This window comes from Cryptomeria japonica, chromosome 3 (assembly GCF_030272615.1).
Source record: "Cryptomeria japonica chromosome 3, Sugi_1.0, whole genome shotgun sequence".
NCBI classification, from domain to species: Eukaryota; Viridiplantae; Streptophyta; class Pinopsida; order Cupressales; family Cupressaceae; genus Cryptomeria; species Cryptomeria japonica.
In genome coordinates, this window is record NC_081407.1 from 116051589 (window position 1) to 116069614 (window position 18026).

Consider the following 18026-nt stretch of genomic DNA (forward strand, 5'->3'; position numbering starts at 1 on the left):
CTGAACCTATATGAAAACAAAGCATAAGAGAAACACTCAAAATCATATACTGCAACAATGAAGTATCCAAAACAAGATCAAATCACCACAAAAATGATCCACATCCAAACTAAAAGTAACACAACCACGAGCACAATGCCATGTTTGCACAAGAAGTAAATGTGAGGGGCATTACACAAAAGATGTTTGTGGGTCAATATGTCTTAATATCTAATATATGTAGAAATAGAATAAACCCTTGAGGTAGGGCAAGACTATACAATATACATAGTGGAAGAAATCTCTCTACATTTTATATTCAGGAGATTTCAAACACTATCATACTCAACACATATCCTTGCAATGATAAACATCTCCTTTGTATAAATCTAATAATAATATAATTGAGAGGTAATCCCATGAATGTCATTACCTAATATAACTATTAAACAAGTTGTAGACAACGATTCTGAGAATGCATCACATATCAATATCTTCATTCAACCTAAATACACTATAATATCATATATGTAGATACATATCAATAACTCAAATATGATTAAATCGTCAAAATAATTTTACTTTTTTAAAATCTCTCTCCCATAATGCAATCATTTTACATACATGTTCAAGCGCATAGTGAACTTCCTAATCACCATTGATTCTTTTATTCATAGTGTGTAATACTTAGACATGCATTTTGCAGACCATAATAACCTTTTTAATATAACACAAGTCACATATTATGCAAAATAAACACAAATTTTTCCACCTATTTTCATTTAATTTTTTTAAAAAAAAAAAATTATTCTTTTTAATTTATATCATGGTTTTAATTTAAATGAAAATTAAATAAGAATAAATCTCCTCAAAGATTATGTTGTTATATTCGAAGATTAAGATTTTTTGAACTTTATTATGATAGCCTTGATTTTCTCAAAATTAAAGGTAATCTACTATTGTCTTCTTCATAAGAGTGTCAATTGTCAAAACATCAAATTTTCAAGCATAGAATTACACATGATATTTGTCAAAGTACCAAGGTCTAGTTCATTAAATTTTTGGTTTTTTTCAAGTTTATTATCTTCACTTATTTGCAAGTTTGTTGACGTTGGCCTTTCTAGTTTACAACTCTATTCAATGAAAAGAAATTAAATGGCAGTGTGATCATCCCTCATAATATATGAGAGGCTTGTAAACCGTTACATTAAATAAATTTGCCAAACTGTGGAGTGAGTTCCTGGAGTGATCTTCTTTCTCTAATCAACAATAATATAATTTTAATCAAAAGGAAATGCACGCCACCATCAATTTTAATGAAGAAAATTACTAAATGGAGAACTAACCGTTCCAAAATTTCATTTCATTGCAAAATTTCTTAAGATAACAGGACCAAGAAGAATATGTTGGCCAACACTTCAATTCAAACTTGTGTAGGTCAAGTATTGCCTCGATCAGCTAGGATCAACCTGCTAGCACATTCCAAGTTAAAAGTCATATGAAAGTGGACCCATCTTATTCTATTCAATCAGCACCTGAAAAGTATACACCAATTTACACAATCATCCCGAATACAAAAAGAGTTCAGCTGACCAAAATTTTAGAAGAGGATCTCCCCATTCCAATTGTTAAGTGATGGGATGTCTCATATTTTAATGCCTATGTGTCAACTCGTATGAGCACATATAAGCCTCACTGTGCACATACAAATTAATAGAGTTCATGAATGCCCACACTTGGATGAGCGTACAAGTGAAAGTTGTTTTCGATTATTAGTGCCTTGTAAAAAATTGTACCAAGTGCTGCATCAATCCCAAGATTTCATGCGAGCAATTGACCTCTAAATTAGACATAGGAAGCATAGCTCTATGTCATCTAACTTTTCCAAACATGTATTTGTCTAGGGTAACTTCGTACCCTTTTTCGTATCATCCTTGTTTATTTATTTACTCGATTTCACCTTTACACATTGTTTGTCATAAATTCCAGCACTTACATTGCTTCAAACATCTATTATTTTAACTGTGAAATCCAGATTTCTACGAACTTGAACTAGTGGCATATAGCCTTATAATTCCACAGTACTACGTTACCATATTTTTCTTGATTGAACCTTTGCAATGTAAGATATCCTACTAGATTTCCCCACGTACAGTGACTATAAGAAGAGGCATACCATCAAAAGTTATTCAAGATCAAATGAAAATAGATTCTACTAATTTTTGTAAAATATATTTTCACTAAATAAAGGAAGGCAAAAGAAAGATTTTCCATAAACCTTGGCAGAATAAGATAACAGCTTTCAGGAACAAATATCACTGGAAATAATCTGCCACCTCTCTAATATCCATGCTTCCTTTTTCCCTTTGTTGGTATCTAAATCCATCCTGAGTTGCATGAATAAAAATGATTTCGTAGGTAAAAATATATTAAAAAACCTGTGAGCACTTGGACACAATATACTCTGAACTCAATAAGATCTCAGGGTAAACTGTGTTGCAAATTTTCCAGATCAATGCATTGATCATCAAGATAGGAGATGCCTAGGATTGCCAATTCAGTTCCTTAAATAGGTGCTTTCCCATCGTACAGGTCCTTTATAAGCCCTCGAGAGATAAATGGCAGCTAGCCATTACCCTGCAATTGGACCAGTGAATATGTTTACAGTACTTCTTGATTGAATAGAAGAGTATACAGTATAACTGTATATTTTAAATGTTAAACAGTGTGACCAATTATAATTGTAGTCATGATTATATTCCCAGCAATAACATCTATTAACTTTTCTCACTGTAGACAATAATTACAAAGCTCAACTTACAAATCTGCTCAACTCCCAAAATTAAGATCATATTTACAGAATTTTCAAACTAGCTGCCAAGTCATTCAGGGCATACCAATAAATGATGAACTCTAATTTTAGTTGTCAGTGTCCATGTTTAATGAAAGCACATCAGAGAAGAAAAATGTTGTAATGAAACCAGATAACTCATGTAACAACAGACAAACATACGCTGTAACTGTATAAAGATGACTGCTGCATGATGGTGGAGTTACACAACCACCATAGCATGTCTCTTTAAGGTGTTAAAATTTTGATAAATTTTTAAAAGAATTGAAATAAATATTTGCATGGGGTGGTTTTTCAAAGTCACATCCAACAATCGCTAATTTCTGAGTCCAAACTTACAAAAGATAAACAACTATCTATTATAAATAATGCTGTATGGAACTTGGTATCTACATAGGGATCAATTTTCCGATCTCACCTCTCTAAAACTTGTAAAGGTAAGATTTTTCATTGTTTGTAACCTAGCAACATTGCTTCAATCAAAACAAAATGTGTAAGCATCTCAATCAAGCAAAAGAGTGTTCAAGCAATCTGACACAATGTGTACATAAAGTAGTTGTGAACAACTCTCGAGTGCATGTAGTCTCAATCAGAATCTGATGCTGAGTCCTCCATGGTATCCCTTCTAATAACATCTGGTTCATGATCTGATGATGGCACTGATGGTCGAAGAATATCTTGTATAACCTGATAAACTATTTAAAATAGAAAAAAAAAAGTCAACAGAACTATTGATAAAACAATTCAGTAATAATTTCTAGTGCATTTGTTTTCCTTACCTGCCCCAAAAGATTTTTTCAGGGCAACTTTCATAAACTGTATTTCATGTTGGTGCGCTGACAACAACTTATTCTGCAAAAGAAAAGGAGAAACTGGTTAACACACCAAATAACAAAATAGCATCAGAATCTTATACATCACAAATATCTCTTGAAAGAATTTATGTAAAAACATAACTATAAATATAGCTCTGCACATGTATTCATTTTTATGAATGCCAGTATCTCTGAAAGAAAAAAGTTCACACAAGGTTATGATACATTGATAGAAAATTAAACACTGTTAATTAACAATTAAAAATCTCCTACATAACTTTTATGATTGAAACTACACTAAATAGGTTGCGAAATTTCATAATGCAAAACAATAGCAAAGCATAACCAAGATGGCACTAGATATAACCTAGGAAACCCTTTCCCAAGAATACCCGGCAAGAGAACATTGCACCACTCAATGTATTACCAAATGAACATGATAACAATACATTCCCAAAGTTCATTCATGCAAGTCTTTTTCAAGAATAACTACCATTGCATTATTCCATGTGATTGAGCAATGGGAACTATGTAGCCACATCCTGCTAAATTTATCTGTCATCACATATGCAACCCCCCTGTGCTCACTTGCACTTCAACATATTGCTTGCTCATACCACTATCCATATGTTTGCTTACATAAACCAAGCTGCACAAAACCACTAATAGTACTACATGAAAACATAAAGCTGCGTTCTCATGTGTTTCCCCAATGTAGCTCACACATTAAATACATTTCCAACAGCCCGTACAATTTACAAGTGTCTTCATGACTGTCTATCCTAGTATGGTATGTTTCTTGTCACCACTTATGCAGCCTACTTGTGCTGACTTGCATTTCAACATTTTTCTTGCTCATACCACTATCCATGTGTTTGTTTTTATAGACCAAGCTACACAAAACCATTAGTAATGTTACATAAAAGCATAAACCCATTACTTCATGTTCTCATTAAACTACAACCAAAAATAATAAATACATTTCCCCAGTGTGCTTCCCAAATTTAATGCATTTACAATGACCATACAATTTACAAGTGTCCTCAAGATTTTCAATGCTAGTGTAGTATGCATATCCTAAGATGCACAACTAAATAATAATATTACAGTATTATCATGCAAGGTGTAAAACACAGCTTCTCAACATAATAATCTTCACATTTGCCACATTTTCACTCAAAAACAAGTTCTTCATCTCCTCATCATTAGAGGATATGAACCCCACCCCAACAAAACAATAGCATCTACTAGATTTTGCCAAGGAGACAAAAAAAGTTAAAAATATCCTAAAATCTAGAATCTAAATTCCAAAACTCCCTAAATTTTAAAGTTTAAAATACATAAATAAATAAACATATTTTTAACAAAACTAAGGACTAATTACCTAGTATTATGAAATGGAATCAGACAATAAAACCAAAAAAGTCCAATTGCACCCTTTGTCACTTGATGCCCCTTTATTCCAAATTGTGCTCTCAAGTGAGGTGGAAATCTGGAATAATGTTTAGTACAATACACAAATCCAAACTAGATCCACAAACTCTAGCCCCAACACCACCACCAGTACTCGAAATAGAGAAATGGAGGAATCCTAGAAATGCAAGTCTCCTTGACCTTGGCCTATAGCTGTCATCTCTTCTCTTTACCTCTTTTTTAGGTCGTTTTCCTTCTCAAAGGGCTCTAATAGAATTTGGACCTTGCAGATAACATCAAGCAGCGCTTGTGTACACGAAAGCATCTCAGCCATGTATGTGTGCAAAATAAAATTTGTGGCAATTAACGCCTCACCCACTAATTTTCAATTTGCAATAATTGCAAACCAACTACAAAAAGAAACACTTGAGTTTTCTTTTGTTGAATACCATATTTTTTGACCAAATAGAAAAGTGGCATAAGAATTAATTAAGTGATCTTATAAAAGAAATAGTTGCACCTTTACTAAGTCTTTGTGGTCTATAAGTATATAGAATTGTTCTATTGAACTCAACTTTCACCTGCCACAATAAAGAAACGCTTTGTTCATTCTTATGACAATATAGTAAAGGCCTCCAACATCCCCATAGACTTTTGAAATAGCTTCCACAATTATAATGTTAATGACATAGCTTTCGCATGCAACTATTTAAATATTTTGTAAAATTCACTCAATTTCATATGTTTTCCATGTTAAAATAGTGGAATCTAAATCCTTTAACCTCTTGGGAAATGTTATATGATTAGCCTAGTAGTGATCTATTTAACTACCAGGGTCCTAAAGCAATTTGCATTCTTACATCTATTATCTCCAAACTTTGGAGTCTTTCACATAATCGAAACTTAACTCATCAGCAACTCATAACAATCTAACAATTTGAATCAGTTTTTTGTGAAATGCAACTCGAAAAAATTAGTAAGAGAAGGGATTTAAAAAAATAAAAATTAAAAGGTTGATTTTGCTTCTGCTATTTTCGAGCCAAAGCATTGGATCACAATTCAATAAAACCCATTTCAAAATTTATAGAAATACCATATTTTTTATACTCTCGATAATCCAACCATATGGCATCCTTACTCTTTCAATCCAAATTAAAATTAATACAATCCAATATATAACATTATACAAGCAGACTTGTTTTACTTTTTCATTAAGACTAGAAGCTTAAGTATCCCATGACAGTTAGAAAATTTCCTCCACATATTGTCATTAGAGCTTATTTTGTAAGTTCTACAGATCAACATTTTATTATATCATAGTAAACTATCTTTATCTGCCAAAAATCTATACCCTCCGAAAGGACAAAAAAATGAAGATTAAAAGAAAGCAATGAAAAAGTCAACTTTCAGCTGCAACTGTATAAGGATGGTACACATTTTATATTATGTATCAACTACAATGGAATTGTTGATGTGTGTTTTATGCACATACGAACACAGAATAAAATACCAAAATATTTTACCCTCTCTTGAACAAAATCGCCTCAGATGCTATATATCTGATCAACTAAGACGATTCCAAGGTTTCTACAATCAGTTCTTGACATGTCGGTAACTCAATGGTTTGATGTGATATGCTGTTTTCACTTGGGGACTTATGTAATTGTTCAATGTTGGAGATCTTTTCATCGATCTGGAATTGGAATAGGTTATGCCAATGACTAAAGATTTACAATTGAGCTCGATCTATTCTAACAAATATTTTTTAAAAAGAATTTTAAAACCTAAAATGCAAGAGGCAATGAACGATTCAATGGAATCCTACTAGGCAAGGTCTCGCCATCAAATGAACAATTTGACACAAGCTTGCTGCAATCATCTAAGGTATATCTCATAGGTGTTCAAATTATGACCATCAAACATTGATACCATCAAAGCAATGCATAACAATGGGCATGGAACAAGTGAAGTTAAGCTCAATAAAAATTACAATTGACCACACAAGGCACACTTACAATCAGCAAGAGGCTAGTGGTATGGATTAAATGGATTCCACACAAATGCATTCAACACTTCTTTCATTCAATCTAAAATGCTTGAAACAAAATTCTAATCTAACTTGGAGGCAATGAGAACCACAAATGGATACAACACTTACACAAAATCACCAAGCTTCAATGATTGTATTCAAATCTGCAACATGTAGACGACAATTCTCAAAAATCTCTCTTACAAATGAAAGGCAATGGGGTTTATATAGAGTCTCAAAAGAAATGAATGACCAAGATTCGTTTAGAATCGAGGGCCAAGATCATGCCGACACAACCCTAAAGTTGCCCTAATTAGGGTTTAAATCAAAAAAGGAATCACCAACATGTGATCCAATGGAATGATGCCTAGTCATCAAGTAGGGAATCTTCTGAAAGATTCCAACCTGCATTCCTCTCTCTAGAAGCATATTCCAAGAATTTGGCCAAAACTAAATCTAGCTCCTCCATGGTAATGCTGGAAAAGCCTCCTATTGAGCATCAATCACATCCAACGCATTGGAACGAGTATCCAAAACACTCTCCCAATCTGCATAAGCTTCTATGAACTATGGACATGGATAAACAGGGAAACCAAATCATCAATTCGATTCTTCTTCAAAGAATCCAACTAGCTGAAGTACATTAACTTCATCTTATCTCTCAATTCTTCTAAGTGTAGACCGTTGGAAGCACTGACATCTACCCCTAACAATTCTTCAATGCATGTAAGGGTTTTGGATTGAATCTCTTGAATCAATCCTTCCATCTCTACACAATCTTTCCGTGCATCTTCATAAGTAGATTTCCACATGGCCAATGAACAATACCAACCATGGAAATCATAGATATCTCCCTCATGCACAACTCCCTCCTCGATCAATGTAGGCATCGGAATTCTTTTCAACACTCTGAGGTGGGGAATGGTCTTCTCCTATATGAGCTAGAACTCATCCCAAACTCCTTCCAAATACTGTATCCTAAATGCGAGCATTGACGTCCTATCAAATGCTTGGACAAACTGAGTTAGGAAATCGTCCACCTGTTTTGTCACATCTTCAATCCATTTACCAAATTCTACATGTGTAGTCCTCACTGCCTCATTATCAAAGTGAAATCCATGATCAACTGCAATAGGCGAGACAAAAGTGGGATCCTCACACCTCATCCCTACAATATATTCTTTAAGCTTCATGTTCTCTTCCTTATACATATCTTTCTTCTCTATGGCCCTATCCAATCTTGCATTGATTGCTCGGACCAGATCATCAAGTTCCTGGAACTCCTATGTCTTTGTAGTCCGTCCAAGAGCAATCAAAGTGATCTAGTAATCCATGGGAGTAGCCGCATCTTTGGTCACATCACCCATCGAGATAGCTACCTATGCAATCTGCATACCTGTTTCATCTCTAGCTATATTTGAAAATATCTTAGCCTTCTTTGGTTCATTCTCCTTATCAAACCTGGCTAAATAGTCATCACTATCATCAATAGGTTATGTCCCTATCATTTTCATCCTTTTTCTCAATGCTCCATAGTAACCAATCGGGAATGGTGGAAATCTCCATTCCATCATCAAGACACATCTCCTAATCAAGTCCTCTCAATGCTGAGATAACATCATCATCATCTTCCTTGTCCTTAGTCAAATCATAAACATTATTGGCCAAACTAACTTCCAACTAGACAGTAGGAGATCCTAGTTGCTCTTCATCTTCATGTCGTGGTGTCGATGTTGTTGTAGCATGCAACTCTTGAATATTCTTTGGTAAAATCATTGTATTGGAGCATTGTTCAAATTCTTTACTCCTCTCTAGCATATCTATCTCCTTCACTGATGACAAACTAGGGGGAGACAAAGAAGTGCTAGGTTTCTGCTTCTTCTTCTTCGACTCCTTCCCCTTCATCTTGGATTCTCCAAGCATACTCTTCCTTCGTTTAGGAGCATGACTCTCCTCATCTACATGAATCCTCATATCACTAATTGTTTTTTGATCATCTTCAAGAGAAGACTCCTCTTGTTTCATTTTCTCATAGGTGAAGGCAACGCCCATATCTATCAGTTTGTTCATATACTAGTCTACCCACTCTCTGGAAAAATCAACAACTTCTCTCATAAGCACATTCAAATCCACCACCTTTGGCTATGACCAACTAGGCAAAAGGATAGGTTTGCTCACTTCATTTTCATATTGCAAATGAGTATGATCACTGTCATCAACTATCTAGTCTAGTATGGAGAAAAGTTCACATTTCCTCATGAAATCAACTAACATCCTGTTGATCTGTGTTTTGTACACGACCTAACACAGAATAAAATACCTAAAGGTACCTTATCCTCTCTTGAGCAAAGTTTCCTGACTGCTGAAGATCTCGCCGAAGGATCAGTCAAGGCAACTCCAAGGTTCTTGTATGTAGGTTCTCTACTCGTGGATAAGCTCTTCGTGGTATGATGTGATTTTGCTAGAATCACAAGGGGACTTACACTTGATGACTGAACGTCTGATTTGCTTTGAATATTGCTGGAACACAGGATTTCACTAGTCTAGATTTTTGGAAAAAGGAAAAAAAACAAGGGCGAGGGAAGGATCTAATTCTAACACTAAGAATGTAGGAGCAATGAATGACCTTTGATGAAATTCTAACTAAGTCTTGTTTTGACATCCCAGGACCATCTCCACAAGGTTACTGCGATCTTCGGAGGAAAGCTCTATGATGTTCGGATCATCGCTACAAGCATGGATACCATCAGGCTGATGCATATCAATGAAGAAGCGACAATTGAAGTTAAGCTTAAGCTAAATGATTCTAGTTGACTACACAAGGCAAGTTTACAATCAACAAACTGCTAGTAGTATGGATATACGAATTTCACCGTTAATCAAACACATTTCTTCCATTCATCTAATAACATGAAATCAAATCTGAGAAGTATAGAGACCATGCAAATTGTTGAATCGACCCATAGATTTCACCATTTCTTCAATGAAGTTTACAAGTCTTTTACAACATATTGGCAACAATCTTTGCCTTCTCTTTCTATTCTACTGTAACTACTATTCTATTTGCTATTAATCATTAGCTATTCTAACCTTTATGAACTAACTACTATCTACTGACTCACTATTGACTAACTATTAGCCTTTACAAATGAGGAGCCAAGGCTTATATAATGCCCACAATACAATTCAATGGCTTGGATCAATTTGAGATCAATGGCCGAGATTTTACAATGAAAACCCTAATTAGGGTTTGTTACAACAAACTTAATTCTGACCAATGAAATAATTGCATTATTTGGACACGTCTTCTCTGGAATATTCGACCAATGGATAGCCGGGGTAGGTACATCGAAGTTTGTGTCATCTTTGATGAGTCAGGTACATTGAATCTGGACACGCTGAGGTGGACCAATCCAACTGGAGGAATGATGACTGGGATGCCATCTTGTCTGACACTTGGTTGATGTTCAATTTGGTGATGCTTAGAAGCTAACTTTAATTAACTCTTCTGAAACTATTGGCTTCTTCAACGGACCCTTGCTTTGATCTTCTTTTGTCTTTGATGTGCAGGATGGATGGTGTACCTTCCCTTAAAATGCTGGGCTAGAAAATAGATGGAGGAGGTCGTCCTTGATGATACTGGACTGAAGGAGGTCGTCCTTGTCCTGGCCCGATCTTCTTTCATCTGCAAAACAAATCAAGAAATGATTAAGGACACATAATGAATTTATTTCAACATAGCATTTCCTACCTTAAATCATCAACAAGAAGATATCAAAATGAAGCTTGCTAAAAATTCTTTCCAAGGATAGGCTCCATAAGGATTTCGCTCTGGACCCTTTGGAAGGGTCAGGAGCGAATTTTGCATTCCTGGCTCAAATTCCTCTCACCTTGTGATCATACTTGCTTAGATACATGCCCAAGGACGTCCTCATTCTCAACCAACACCAAGCTTGATGCAAATTTGGGGCAAAAATGGAGGTTTTAAGAATTTCGCTCTGGACCCTTTGGAAGGGTCAGGGGCGAAATTCACTCTTCAAGCCAAATTTCCAATCTCCTTCACCTCAATTCATCAAAACTCCTTTAGTTTGAATCCACTTCTCAACTTGCTAGCTTTGGTTTGATCCTCACAAGGCGAAAAAGGTCAATTTTGCTCAACAACCTAGCCAGGGACAGGACCTATCCAGAATTTCGCTATGGACCCTTTGGAAGGGTCAGGAGCGAAATTCTCACTTGAGCTCAAAATTCACATTTTTTGAAGGTCCAAATCTCTCCAAGGCATTCTAAATAGCTTCTTTCATCTTTGTTTAGACCTGACCTCACTCAAATTTTGAAGGAAAAAAAGTGACTTTCGGGTTTTTCGCTCTGGACCCTTTGGAAGGGTCAAGAGCGAATTTCTTTGCTTGTAGCTCATTTTTCATCATTCCAACTTCAATCCACCTCACAAGGCTAGGAAATAGTTCTCTTCTTTCACCCAATCCAAGTTTGATTTGTTTTTGCAAAGCAAAATAGGAGATTTTAAGATTTTCGGTCTGGACCCTTTGGAAGGGTCAGGGGCGAATTTCCTCCTCTGGCCTAAAATCATTACTTTTGGAGACAACCATCAACTCAAAGACAATCTCAAGGGCATCTTTTACCTTGGTCTAGTCTTGTCTCAGTATAAATTTGAAAGGAATAAGTAGGTTTTAGGATTTTCGCTCTGGACCCTTTGGAAGGGTCAGGAGCGAAAATCTTGTTTTAGGGCTATTTTGCCATCCTTTCAACTTCAAATCACCTCCAAGGCATAGAACATCTTGTCTCACTCCTCTCCAGGGTATAAAAACCAAAATCTTGTCTTGAATTGCAAGGAAAAAGGAGAATCTTAGAAATTTTGCTCTGGACCCTTTGGAAGGGTCAGGAGCGAAATTTTCATTTGGCTTCAAAATTTGCATTCTTGGCGACCAAAATCCACTCTAAGGCAATCCAAATGCCTTCTCACACCCTTGTCCAAGCTTGGCTTTGCTCAAAATTTGGAAGAAAAGTTGATTTTAAAGATTTTCGCTCTGGACCCTTTGGAAGGGTCAGGAGCAAAAATCACTTCTAGGCTCAATTCCTTCATCTTTCATGATTTATAGCAACTCAAAGTCACTCTCAGGGGCAATTTCTCTTTGATTTTATCTTATCCCACACTTGATCTAGCAAAAACTTGATAGCAAAAAGAAGTTTTGAGAAAATTCGCTCTGAACCCTTTGAAAGGGTCAGGAGCGAAATTCTCATTCTTGACCAAAAATCATCATTTTTTAAACTTGAAACCTCTTTGCAAGGTAGAATATCATCCTTCTTTGCCCTAGGAACAAGGTTTCATGTCCAAGAAAGGTCAAAAAGTAGGTTCATAAGGAATTTCGCTCTGGACCCTTTGGAAGGGTCAGGAGCGAAATTTCCTTTCCTAGCTAGAATCCTTCATTTTCACAACTTCCAAATACTCTCAAAGGCTAGATCATATTCATTCTCTCCTTCAACATGCCTTAGTCATCAAGATTTGGCCAAACAAGGAAAGAAATGCCTCTTAGAGAGATTTTCGCTCTGGACCCTTTGGAAGGGTCAGGAGCGAAAATCTTGTTTTAGGCTAGATTCTTCATTTCTTCCTTTCAAAACGACCTCAAAGGCAAAGACAAGTTATTTCTCTTCCATCCACGTCATAACAAATCAAAAACTTGACCTTCTTCATTGCAAAAATAAGAGCTTTTAGGAATTTCACTCTGGACCCTTTGGAAGGGTCAGGAGCGAAATTTCCCTTTTGGTCCAAAATCCTTCATTTCTCAATGCTTTCAAACCTTTCAAAGGCAACAAGAATGTCCAACCTTCCTTCCAAGATACCCTGCAAATCAAAAATTAGTCAAACTTAGGAGGAAATGAGCTTCAAGTGGATTTTCGCTCTGGACCCTTTGGAAGGGTCAGGTGCGAAAATCTCATTCCAAGCTAGATTGCTCACTTTTCAAGCTTCAAACCATCTCATAAAGCAAAATTAGATCATTTTCCACATTAGGAACAAGATTTCTAGTCCATTCAAGGCAAGAAACAAGGTTTATGATGAATTTTGCTCTGGACCCTTTGGAAGGGTCAGGAGCGAAATTCTCCTTTAGGCCAAAATCTTGCTCTTCAAAAATCCACCAACTCCAACTCAAGGCAAGATCAAACTAATTCATCCTCAAACATGCCCTAGAAAGGAACACTTAGCCAAAACTGAGAAGAAAATGTGGTCTACAAGGATTTTCGCTCTGGACCCTTTCGAAGGGTCAGGAGCGATAATCAAGATTTGAGCTTCATTCTTGACCTTTTGAACTCCAAATCTCCTTGAGAGGCAAACAAAGATCTTTCCTCATGCATCTCCACCTTGGTACTTATTCTTGCTTAAGGAAAAATGAGTGTTTTCAAGAATTTCGCTCTGGACCCTTTGGAAGGGTCAGGAGCGAAATTCTCCTTTCAGGCTAGAATTCTTCATCTTTCCATATTTACAAGGCTAGAACATATCAATTTGCCTTTACCATGCTTAAGGAAGCTAGGAACTTGGTCTTAACAAGTGATAAATTGAGGTGTATAAGGATTTTCGCTCTGGACCCTTTGGAAGGGTCAGGAGCGAAATTCTTAATCTTGGCCAAACTCCTGACTTCATTTTCACATTTCTCCATCCAAACAAGTATTTTTCCCTCAAAAATGCCTGGGAACAAGTTGGTTCTAAGTTTGGATCAAACTAGAATGTCTTATGGAGAATTTCGCTCTGGACCCTTTGGAAGGGTCAGGAGCGAAAATTCGCTTTGGACTCTTTGGAAGGGTCAGGAGCGAAATTTGACATTTTGGTCTCTCCGTTAGGATCATTTTATAGAATATAACATTTAAGTATAAGAAAGAAGAAAGAATATTCCATATATACTGTCAGGATGTTTGAGAGTGGTTTCGGACCTCCAGGAGTTATATTGCAAAATCTAGTTTTTGGAGGATTCTTCAGTTTTCCAGACTTAGTCAAATTTCAGGATCAGGACATTCCAGACTTAGCCAAATTTCAAGATCAGGACATTTCAGACTTAGCCAAATTTGCTCAACCACTCACTGACTTCCTCGAACTCAAACGGGACACCACCAGCAAAACCAAGCCTAAGGAAGACCTTGAAAAACGCCCTTAACTTGGAGCATCAACTGACTCACCCTAGCTCAAGAAGAGTCTGCTATCCAGTGATCCTCCTGACAGCATTCATCCTGCAAAGGCTAACAGACAAAACACTAAAAGACCTAGAAAACAAACCCTAGAAAGCAAAAAAAGAAGGGGTCCCCATTTGCGATGGGGCGATGTGTGAATACGTCACAACACATCCTAGACCACATCCTCTTCCTTGTTGCTTATTCGTCCATGAGATTAGCCTAGTAATCCTCAATGTCAACCTTATGTATGAATCTTTCTCCCTTGATCCTTTCAACATTCTTATGCAGATCAAATCTATCTCTGCTCTTGTAAGTTCCAAGACGATAAAATGCAATCTCATCAATCACTGAACTGGTTGCAGCAGCAATGTGGCACAACTCCAAATTCTTTCCTATTGCAATAGGGAAAGTTATCCCTATTCTATGATTCTCCTTCTTAATGAAACCAAATTCCAGAAGCTGCCTCACCACCTCAAGTAGGATAATTTTGTCTATAAGATACCTAGGAAGCTTGTAAGGTGCGGATTTGAATCCTTGAATCCATAGGTATGTGAAGGTGGGAAACTATATGTACCACGATCCATATTTCTCTATCAGCTCGGTTGCCACCTTGGATAACCTTTTGTGGATCCCGCCCTGCAACATCCTTGTAATATACATGGTGAAAGCATCGTTCACCCTCTTGTAGTCTTCAATTCTATGCATATCAAGTTGTGGATAGCATTCATATCGTCTATATTGTCCTAGTCCATTCCTAACTTCACCTTTGCATATCAATCCCTTGTATGTGACAAATCTTGCAAGTAGGTATACAAGATAGGAAGTCATGTCGAATGACCTAGTCTTTTCCACATTCTTTAATTGAAAATCCAAATTGTCACTAATAATCTTGGCCCAATTGATCATTATTCCCCTCATACAATCTTGGATAAAATAAAACATCCATCCATCGAACAAAGCACCTTGTGGCATCCCCATCACTCGATTGAGCAAGAATGTCAAGTCGTTGTATTCATCCTTAAAATCTATACACAAGTCTTTTAGGTGCTTTGGAATGGTGGGGCCTTGGTTCAATCATCCATTCCTTGTTTATAATTGTCTTACACGCATCCGCCTTCAATTTATATTTTGCTTCATACTCATCCTTCATTCTTTCTTTCATGTCTGCACTCCGGAGAATACAAAATGCTTCCGGAATTGCATCTTCAGCGAGGTGGGCAAGAGTTACCCCCTTGGGAGATTGGATGATCTTGGAGATTGGATCATAATGCCTTGCACACTCTAGAACAAGCTTGTTGCACTGTATGGATTGAGGAAACCCAACGGCGTGAAATATGCCACTCTTCATGATATTGGCGTAAGTTGGAGAAGGAAGCTAGTTCTTCATTCCAAACATTCTTTGCCACATCCGCTCCATATTCAGGAATTCCATGTTCGTGTCTGTGATTCCCTTCCATCAGGAGGACAATTGGGAATCTGGATAGAATTCCTCTTGAACTATCTTCAACTAATCCTTCCTTGCACTGATTCCGGATTTAGACATGGTACCTGTATGAAACTTGAAGTCAAATATCATGGAAAATTATCCAAAGAACCTATTTTCAGAATTTTTTAACTTCTGATTTTTTAAGATTCAGACAAATTTAGGGATGAAAATCAAGAAATTCTAACAATATTCTTCAAGAATTCTGAAAATAGAATGGAAATGTGATAAAAATAGGGTCTAAAACCCTCATAAAACCTTAGTTTCAGACTTGTGTAAAGTCTGATTTCTAAAAAAAAGGTAGCATACTCAGAAAAAATGTCAAATTTAGTGTCCAGAAGTATACCACAAATCTGGAAATGCTTGGAAAAGGGTATGAAAGGTCTGATTTTTCACTTTTCAATGTCTGAAGACACCCTTCCAAGAACAACAATGGCAGCTCAAAGTCTGAAGACAACCTGCAACCTGTAAAAATCAGTCATTTGGACTTTTTACAGTCATAGGAAACACTTGTATTTGATGAAATATACCTTCCCAAAATCAAAATGGTTAAGTCTAGGCACAAGTAGGGGGCTGGTAAAAAATGGATAAGTCTGAAGACAAGTCTGAAAATGGAGTTTCACACTCGCACCAGCAATGAAACCCTCAAAAAAAGCCCCCAAAACTCACTAAATTTGGTGCACAAATGAAATCAGCCAAGTATGGAGGAGCTGGAAATGAAAATCAGTCCGAAGACAACCTGCAACAACTGTTTCAGACCTACACCAGCAATGATGTACCTCAGAAAATGCCTCCAAAAGACCTCCAAACAAAATCGCATAGGTGTAGAATGGCTGGAAGTAAAAAAATAGGCCTGGAAATGAAGTTTCCAGCCAACAATGGAGTCAACACAAGTTCCAGCTATGGTGTAAATTCTGATCTGAGTGTATTTGCAGCCTTCAATCAATAATGGCGCCCAGCTATATCAAGGAAAATTGCCCAAAGTGTGGAGGAATCAACCTCCCAAACAAAATCGCCACCTCTCTAATAATGGTGCCACCTCCCAAAAATCGCTAAATGTGGCAAAATGTGCCACCAAAGCTTGCTGTAGCTCCCTTCAATGGCAGCGTCCAGGTCTGATTGGGCAAATAAGCTCTTCAAATCTGCAACTTCCTTCAAAAATGGTGTCAAAAATGACACTTGGGCAAAATCGCCCAGTTGGAAAACCTCTAACTTGCCTCCAATCAGCCACTTGACTGTTTGGCGCAGGAGCACCTAATAGGTCCTCATGGCACAATAAGGTCAAGTTGGTACAAGATCAATGGTTTTGTGTTTATTCTATGTAATAAGGTCAATAATGACCATTTATGATGTAATAAGTGTCTAAGAGTCCATTTGTTAAGGTTTTGAGTCCTAAAGTTGTAATATTGACAAAATTGTCAAAAGTTGTCAATATTGTGCAAATATGTGAAAATGAGTCATGTAAGGGAATTTATGATGTAAAAGGGTTTATTTGATGTATTTGGACCTATTTGAATCATTATTGAGTCACGGGGTCTCAGATTAGGTCTAGGTTCACTGTGAGCAAAAACATTGTCAATATTGACAAAGTTGTCAAAGCAACTTTTTGAGTTTGTAAAGGTACTTAGGAGTGAGTTTGTTAAAAACAAGTTGAGAAGGTGGTTGTAACCGTTTTGCAGGCTTGGAGGACATTATAAAGGTCTGTCCTCGTTCTGTGTAAAGTTTTGAATGCCATGTATTAAGGCAAATATCAAAAAAAAACTTGAAGTTGCTGCATTTTCTGAGTTCTTTTCTCACGCAGCAGACTGGTTTTGACCACTTTTCATCACTAAAGCCCATTCATTCGCTTGGAAAGCTTATTGGATGTGAATTGGGAATGAGCCTATTTCATTTTAAACTTTGACTCATTTGATTTAGTTGTGATTTGGCAAAGATATCCTAGGTTTAATAAAATCAGTCCAAACCCTTGATCGGGGTAACCTGAGACTGAAATAAAATGATTTTTGTTTTATTTCCTGATTGATTGTCCTCACCAAGTGGTGGGATCTTGTAAAATACTATGTCCTTTCAAACTTGGGTGGTTGCAGGACTTCATGTAAAAGTCGGCACGTGCTAATGGATGGTAATGTGACTGGTATCAGTGTTACAGACTGTGAACAGCAGAACAGTGTTGGAGTTTTGGAGGTGTTGAATGGTAAGGAGGGTTTGTAAAGTTGGTTGAAGACATGGTGGAGTGTGAGGAGAGTCTAAGAACCAATTCTCAGTGATCATAAGCCAAGG

General features: G+C 36.7%; 1 protein-coding gene across 1 annotated transcript in view; it reads right to left on the minus strand.

Annotated features, from left to right (window-relative positions):
• Nucleotides 1–3165: 3165 nt before the first annotated feature.
• The window catches only part of LOC131064919 (HVA22-like protein k), a 145968-nt gene continuing 131107 nt past the window's right edge, over nt 3166–18026 (minus strand). Inside the window, exons 7-8 of the mRNA XM_057999248.2 lie at nt 3610–3682; nt 3166–3525 (exon numbers count right to left, since the gene is read on the minus strand). Of these exons, the coding sequence (XP_057855231.1) occupies nt 3416–3525; nt 3610–3682 (183 nt within the window). The 3' untranslated portion in view covers nt 3166–3415. The remainder of the gene's footprint in view (nt 3526–3609; nt 3683–18026) is intronic.